Below are 8494 nucleotides of genomic sequence, written 5' to 3'. Positions count from 1 at the left end.
TGGGTGGTTTAGATGGGCTTTAGAGGGGTTCCAAGGTGAAAGAAACGAATAAGGAAGCGAATAAACACGGGCAACCTCGCATGATATTTGTAGGGTGGACTGACCCTCATACGCAGGGCGTTCCTGCGAGGAGCGCTAGGCGTTCCGGAGCGCAGGGCGTTCCTGGCTCGTACGCAGTGCGTTCAGTAGTCCGTGACGTCATCTCTTACTTCAACTTCGGATGGAGCACCCAGATGTGACCCGGAGCGACATGGACGAACCGAGACCTAGCATTTCCGAACGCAGGGCATTCCTTCGGAACGCAGGGCGTTCCTTCGGACCAGCCTCGATATTTGAGTCCAGAACTTGTAAAATCCGTAACTTTTGCGTACGGTATCCATTTTTGACGTTCTTTATATCCACGCGTAGGCAGGTTATATTTCTACAACTTTCGTTTAGACTCCGTCGGCTAGTTTTGAATTTATTTTTAATATTATATTTTTAACAGGCCGGGACTGGAAAAGTCCGTTAAAAATCCATAACTTCTTCATCTGATGTCTATTTTCATCTGTCTTTTTACCGTTGAACTACTATTGATGAAACCTTCGATTCCTGTTTAGGTTGTGTCGGCTAAAAATCGTGCGATCTCTATTTCGAGTTTTTAGCTGTCTACCGCTATTCTGAAACTTCGAAAAATCATAACTTCCTCATACGAAGTTAGATTTGGGCGTCCTTTTTATGTATGTTGATGGTTTAATGATATCTACGACTTTCATTTAGATACTTAAGGCTAAAAAGCATTTTATTGGAATTTCACATTTTACGCTTAACAGTGTTTTACCGGTATTGTCGCGGATCTTCGATCGGTCATAACTTCTTTGTTATAACTCAGATTTTAGTGTTCTTTATATTTTTGGAAACCTCTTTACGATATCTACTACTTGGTATATCCAAATTATGGTTTTATAAAAGTTTAATTTTGACCCTAATTTGATTGGTGTTACAAGGGTCACACAAACTCCTAGCATCCTAACATAATCAATAAGGGTCGATATTAGTGTCTTAGACCCGCTAAACCCAGTGAGGAAACTCACCTCAAATGTTGAATCTCATAGAAAGAAATCCCTAGTTGCTGCCCTGGCGACTCCCCGAGCTATCAGTACAAAAGGAACGCCCAATCAACACTTGGGTTCCAAACTATAATCAATAATCCGTACTTGGGGTAAAATGACCATTTTATCGCTGACCTAGCTTGATCCAAAACTAAGGACCAAAACCAAAAGATCCACAAAGGCCCACTTATGGCCCAATTTTCCAAATTAGGCCCAAATCGTCAAATGGACCTTACCCTAAAGCACACTAAGGTTTCTTAATCCAAAAGCTTAATTCTTGATGGCCCAAAAGGCCCAAAGCAACAAAGTCCGAGAAAGGGGCCCAACCGAGGCCCAAATAATGCCAGGCCCAAACTACCTGAGTATGTAGGGTGTACTCAGTTGTACGCTAAGCGTACACGCTGCATGGCTTGTACGCCCAATGTACTCACCCAATAAGCCATTTCTCCAAAAAGCTTTTAACCACTTAAGTCCAAGAGTCCTAATCACATATTTGAGTCATTTGCAACGTCTTAACCCATAAAGTCGACAACCTGGTGGCTTTGCATGCCCCAAATGGGCCCAAAATTGAAATATAACAATCTACTTCCATAAAAAGGGCCATTACTCATGCATGGTTGATTAAAGCTTCAAAGGTTGCAACTTTATGACTCTATGACCAAAACAATGCCAAGAGTAGCAACTCTAAGCTTCAGAAATGAAATTAATCCACAAGAGATCATCTATGGGACCAAAAAGGGTCTAAAAGCTAAAACATAGAGATCTAAGCTTCAAAATATGAAGATCAAGACTTTATACCTTGTACAAGCTAGAAATGGAGCAGAAAATCCGGATCTACATGCTTCTCCTTGAACCACCACCTTGCTCTAACCTTATCTTCCTTGAAAATGAGACAAAACACACCACATGCACTTAAAAGGCCTTCCAAGCTCAAGAACACTCAACAATGGGGTTAGGGTTTCGTGGAGGCTTCTTAGGGACAAGAGGGAGGCTGATAAAGAAGATCCTTAGGTCATAATGTTCTTTAAATAGTGCTTAAACCCTAAATATTAGGGTTTTGGGGACTGGACACGTACGTTGCGCGTACATGCATGGAACCCATGACCATTTCACATCAGTATGCCCAACATACATAGGGTGGTACGCGCCACGTACTGCACACCCTAAGCCCAATAAGAAAGATCCAATGATTCAAGGCCCAACTCATAACAATTAAATAACCCATAAATTAAATAAATACCTTGGAAATTATCGAGCGTTACAAGAAGTTTGGAATGCTAGAGTGTGAAGATGCTATGACACCTATGGATTCTCACGTGAAACTATGTGCCAATATAAGAAGAGAACTAAAAGTTACCATGATGTACAGAAAGATTGTGGGAAACCTCATCTATCTCACTATAACAAAACATAATATAGCATTTTTTTTATTGGTGTTTCGAGTAGGTATATGCAAAATACTAGGAAGCCTCATATCGATGCAATTCGTAAGGTATTGAGGCACATCAAAACAACCTTTAACTATGGAGTTAGGTTCAAGAGGGGGAAAGACTGCAAAATATCAAGTTATTGTGATGTTGATTATGCAGGTGATGTAAACACTCATCGTTCAACCACCGATTAAGTTTTAATGTTGGTTTTGATTGTAATTTCATGGTGTAGCTAACGTCAATCTACTGTCACCCTTTCCACTATGTAGGAAAATTATCTTGCTGCAGCCATGACAAATCAAGAATGTGTGTGGCTTGTGCAGCTCCTTCAATATTTGAACCAGGTGGTTGATTATATCATTCTGATTTTTTGTGATAATATGTCTTCCATACATCTTGTTCAAAATCCCACTTTTCATGCCCGAACCAAACACATTGAACTTCACTATCATTTGATCCATGAAAAAGTTCTAAAAGGTGAGATTTATTTGAAGTATGTAAAGACAGAAAACCAAGTTGCAGACTCATTTACTAAAAGCTTGGCTAGTAAGAAGCTAGTTGAGTTCTGTGACAAAATGGGTATGATGGAAGCTTGTGTTGAGAGGGAGTATTGACTTGGTAACACAATTACTGTTCTTCCCTAGTCTTCGTGTCATAGATGGATGTGAAAAGGATTCTATGGTAGTTTATGTTATTTCCCTTTGTTGAATAAGTCTTTGTTTAGTGGGTAGTTGTTTTCTGTTTCCTAGTTTGGTGGTCAGTTATTTTAAACTTATTTTATGATTTCCTTTGTAAGCCTATATGGTAGATTTTTGTTCTCTATTTTTCCTGCATCAATATACACAAGTTAGTGTTGTGTAAATTTCTCTCTTCTATATATAACTTTGTGTCTCCTGTTGTCTCCAAGATATATAGCCTATCTTCAAGTTAACAGATGATTCTAGATTCTAAATGAACCAATTGCCTCTAACCATTGTGCTAATTGATTACTGAAATCGTGAGTAAATAAAAGATAGAGTATGGATAAGAATGACATAGAAGACATCACAAAGAAGAGCAGAGAAATATAAGTATTAAATCCCTTGAATGACGATGATGGCTAAATTATTTACGTATCATCAACCTCAAACATGATCAAATATATTGAATATTTGAATCATATATCTTGCTTGTTTTAGAGGAGGATTGAAATGGAAAATAATACACGTTGATTGTTCACATAAGTAGGTATGTAGCAGAAACTTTGGACAAAGGCCTTTACAAATGCATGAATCTTACCAACAACGGTCCTAATCTTTTGATCTTACAGTTTGTGGACGATACTCTTTTCTTTGGAGAATGGAATAAAGTGAACGCCTTAAATCGTATGAGGCTTTTGAGATGTTTTCATATTTTCTCTGGTTTAAAGATCAACATCGCCAAGTGGCAAGTGTTGAATTATGGGTATTGGTGTGCATAAGGAAGAGGTGATTAATATGGTTATCTTTTCAGGGTGTGAGGAAGGGACTCTCTCTTTCTACTACCTTGGAATGCTGGTTGGTGGAGGTATGTCGAGAATGTCAAACTGGAGAGTTCTAATTGAAAAGTTTCAAAATAATCTCTCAAACTGGAAAACCCGTCGTCTCTCTTTTGTATGAAGATTAGTGCTTTGTAAAGCAGCTCTATGAAACTTGGGATCATACATGTTCTCGCTCTACAAGGCTCCTGCAAAAGTCATCAATAAACTAGAAAGCATTTGGTGTAATTTCTTTTGTGGGGGTGAACCGGATAAAAAAAATCGCATGGGTTGCGTGGAAGAAGGTCTTAAACTCGAATATTAATAGCGGCCTTGGAATCGGAAGCCTTCAATTACTTAACCTAATCCTCCTCTCAAAATGGTGGTGGCGGTTTAAAAAAGAAAGATCTCTATGGCACGATATGGTAAAATCCATTAACGACCCGAATGGGAAACTTGGGTTTTTTCGGTCGGCTCCAGACAGACGAGAGACATGGGGGACGACCAACAACATCAACAAAGCTCTTAACCTCGAAAATATAGATCTTAAAAACATGATTTACAGAACTGATGAAGGCTGGGAGTGAGGCCTTGAAGATGACGGGAAATTCACGGTTTCTTCCATCAGAAAGCTTATAGACTGTCACACTCTTGAACGTTTGGATTTTCATACTTACTGGTACAAGTCAACTCTCAATAGAGCAAATTTATTGTTTTGGAGAACAAGGTTGGATCATTTACCAACCTTGTCGAATTTGGCAGTGAGAAGTTCTCAAATCAGATTCACACATGTCATTTGTGCCATAGTTATGAGGAGACGAAGAACCACCTGGTTACCTGGTGTTCGACGGCTAAAGAAGTTATCGCTCATCTTAATTTGTGGAGTCATGAGTTTCCAACTGAAAATGTTATCGTTGAAGATATGTTCCAAACTATTCAGAAGAAGGATAAAAGCAACAAACTTAGGAGTGATTATGTTGGCTTTCATATGAGTTTTATGAGGTTATAGGAACAAGATTTTCAAGGACATGGTTATGAATTGTAATTCCATTTATTGGGATAAAAAGTAGAATTAGGAAAGATAGATTTTGGTCATGGCATAGCTAGAACATCAGTCTCAATTGGCCTTGTAATTCTGATAATGCTCACTAGCATCTTGTTTGTGTTGCTTTAATAAATTTTTTGTTGTTAAAAAAAAATAGATATGACTTTAAAATTGAAAGATAACGTCGATTAAAATTTTAATAACTAGATTCGCTAGTTGCATGATTCAGATCTATTTTAAAATACTGTTATATGTTTTGTATATAAAATAACACAATTACATAAATAGAGACAATTAAATTTTGTTACATAAATATTCAATTAACCATTTTTTATTAGTAGTATTTTAGGCCTCCGAAACTTGGGCTAGAAAATGGTGACAAGAATAGGGTGGTCTTATTTTTATGTGATAATAATATTACAAATTATGCACCGTCTATTTCGAACCTCCCTCAGTTTGAGCCTCTCTCACGTAAAGCAGAAGATCTACGCATGTATGAAATCATGCCTCGTTCTCTCTCTCTTTCCATCCTTCCCGACAAATTCTCCCTTTCGATTTGCCCAATTATACAGATTCTCTCATTATTCCCGATCATAATCATCAAATAAAAAAAATCGAAATATGAATCCAGAAAGGATTCAAAACGAAGGCCAGATCAATCCTGCCAGATTTTCGATAAAGGATTCAGTTCGGTACATGTTTGGAGAACAACGGCTGCTGTTTGTGCTCATCGGAATAACCATTGTAGCTCTGATATCCAATGTCGTCGTCATTCCGTCGTCGTCGCAGTCTGAACCGATCTCTGCATCGTTTCAGGTTGCCGTGTCGACTTCCGTACCCCGTCGGATAGCCTATGAACTCCCCACACGCAATTTCGATCTCGTCAATGCGGCGGGTCCGTAGCCAAATCACTAATTCATTTTTTATTATATTTACATATTCATCCTTTTAGGGTTTTTGTTATAAACAAATTTCAATACGATTTTAGTTGCAGTCGATCCATTATGTGCAAATATGGACTCGATAAGACTAATAAATCTCAACTGGAATCAACGCAAAAACCTTTTACGAACTTATTCCTCCCTTTGATATATATTTGATATTGTACAGGTGCGAGGATTCCTCTTGGATTGAAGTCGAAGAGTTTGAGGGTGTTAGTGACGGGTGGATCAGGGTTCGTCGGAAGCCATCTGGTGGATCGACTGATGGCGCGTGGGGACAATGTTATCGTAGTCGACAACTTCTTTACAGGCCGGAAAGACAACGTACTCCATCATCTTAGGAACCCTAGGTTCGAGCTCATCCGTCATGATGTGGTTGAACCCATCTTGTTAGAAGTCGATCAAATCTATCATCTTGCTTGCCCCGCTTCCCCCGTACATTACAAATACAACCCCGTCAAAACAATCATATCCTTTATAACTTTATTTTCTTCCAGGCTAATCTGTATATATGAAATTTATGACATCGATCTAGAACTTTAATTGTGTTTGTTAGAAATTAATCGATCCTTGACGGAGATTGAGATATCACAAGACAAATGTGGTGGGAACGTTGAACATGTTAGGACTCGCAAAGAGGATCAATGCACGATTCTTGTTAACGAGTACAAGCGAGGTCTATGGTGATCCCCTTGAACACCCTCAAGTCGAGACCTATTGGGGCAACGTTAATCCCATTGGTGAGTTAATTAATTAATTCCAGCTAGCATAGATCAATTAATTAGCTTATATCTGAATTAATTAAACCAATTAATCTTTTATCTTCTTCGTTCGGATTAATTAATACATATTGTTTTCCATGGATGCATGCAGGTGTTAGGAGCTGTTACGACGAAGGAAAGCGAGTTGCAGAGACCCTCACCATGGATTATCATAGAGGGCTTAACACCGAGGTTCCCATATATGGTTTTCCATTTTACTGTAATTAAGCATCATGGAAAACAACGTACAACTTTTGATAATATCTTTTGCAGGTTAGGATTGCTAGAATTTTCAACACTTATGGACCACGGATGTGCCTTGACGATGGACGTGTTGTCAGCAATTTCGTCGCTCAGGTAGACGTTTAATTATTAATTAACAAATTGTGATTGTTAATTTGGAAAAACACACAAATTAATATTGGTGCATCGATCAATATAATTAAGGCCTTGAGGAAACAACCGTTGACTGTTTATGGAGATGGAATGCAAACGAGGAGCTTCCAATACGTGTCCGACCTGGTGGATGGATTAATGAGGCTAATGGAAGGAGAACATGTTGGACCTTTTAATCTCGGCAACCCTGGTGAATTCACCATGCTCGAACTCGCCAAGGTAACCCTAGCTAAAACGCCATCATTTTTTATATATATAAACTTTTGAAGGGTTTAATTCAAGAAAGCGATGTGAATTTGTGTCAGGTGGTGCAAGATACGATCGACCCAAATGCAAAGATAGAGTTCAGGCCAAATACAGAAGACGATCCACACAAGAGGAAGCCTGACATTTCAAGAGCTAAAGAGCTTCTTGGGTGGCAGCCGTCGGTGACACTCCGGGAAGGACTTCCTCTGATGGTATCGGATTTCCGACAACGCATATTTGGCGACCTCAAAGAAGGTGGTAGCAGTATGAGTACGTTTTAACTTTGTGTTTGTTTAGGTTATTTAATTAGGTTAATTAGGAAGTCAGGCAGACTTTCTCCAAGAATAAATTTATCACTAAAAAAGAATATATAAGTGATTGTTTAGCACTAAAATGGTATTTGAATTCAAATCAACAAAGGCCTTCATAATTCGCCTTTATATTTGCTGTTAAAATTGGACCTTATAAAAAATAGTGTTAAATTTGATGGTTGGTTGGTTGTTGTAATATGGTGGCTGAGAGAGATATTTATTGTGTACTGTATAGGGATATTGAATAATGTTAAAATGAAATACCTGAAAACTTTACGTATTTTTGTATTTATATATTGTGTATTGTAATTGTATACTTATAATATCTCGCGAATTTGATTAAAATACGTGAATAAAAAGCTTAGTATATAGCTTTTTTTTTTATCAAGATTGCCATATTCTCTGTTACCTTTTCCACTAAACTTGGGACACTGATTTCAAGAATTTGCAAGTGACATACACATGGGATACAAAAGTGGCATCGTGGTGTTAACTTCTGTTTGAAAATATTAATTGATTTTTAACATCCATTATTTATTTCTTCTGGATTAGTTTTGTATTTATTTATTCATTATTGTGGTACTCTTTGTTATTGATTTGGTTCGAAGAATAGTTTCTATTATTATGGATTTCTTTTGGGTTGCGGCTCGTTTTTTGTCAATCTTGTACAAAATTTGACACGTGGATTCTGGGATTTGACCCATAATTTGGACCCTGTAATATAAAAAAAGGGCAGCTGCATTTTAGAGTGAGAGATTTATTTTTTCGGTTACACATA

The 8494-nt window shown here is 37.9% G+C and overlaps 1 protein-coding gene across 1 annotated transcript; it reads left to right on the top strand.

Moving 5' to 3' along the window:
• Positions 1-5553: 5553 nt before the first annotated feature.
• LOC111917216 (UDP-glucuronic acid decarboxylase 2) lies at positions 5554-7996 on the top strand. The gene is made up of 7 exons (XM_023912884.2): positions 5554-5956; positions 6172-6470; positions 6595-6742; positions 6876-6955; positions 7037-7120; positions 7211-7378; positions 7465-7996. The coding sequence occupies exons 1-7, from the start codon at positions 5683-5685 to the stop codon at positions 7684-7686; spliced, it is 1275 nt and encodes a 424-aa protein (XP_023768652.1). The 5' UTR covers positions 5554-5682; the 3' UTR covers positions 7687-7996.
• The last annotated feature ends 498 nt before the right edge of the window (positions 7997-8494 follow it).

The sequence above is a fragment of the Lactuca sativa genome, chromosome 3 (genome assembly GCF_002870075.4).
Source record: "Lactuca sativa cultivar Salinas chromosome 3, Lsat_Salinas_v11, whole genome shotgun sequence".
NCBI classification, from domain to species: Eukaryota; Viridiplantae; Streptophyta; class Magnoliopsida; order Asterales; family Asteraceae; genus Lactuca; species Lactuca sativa.
This window is presented reverse-complemented; position numbering and strand designations above follow the sequence as displayed.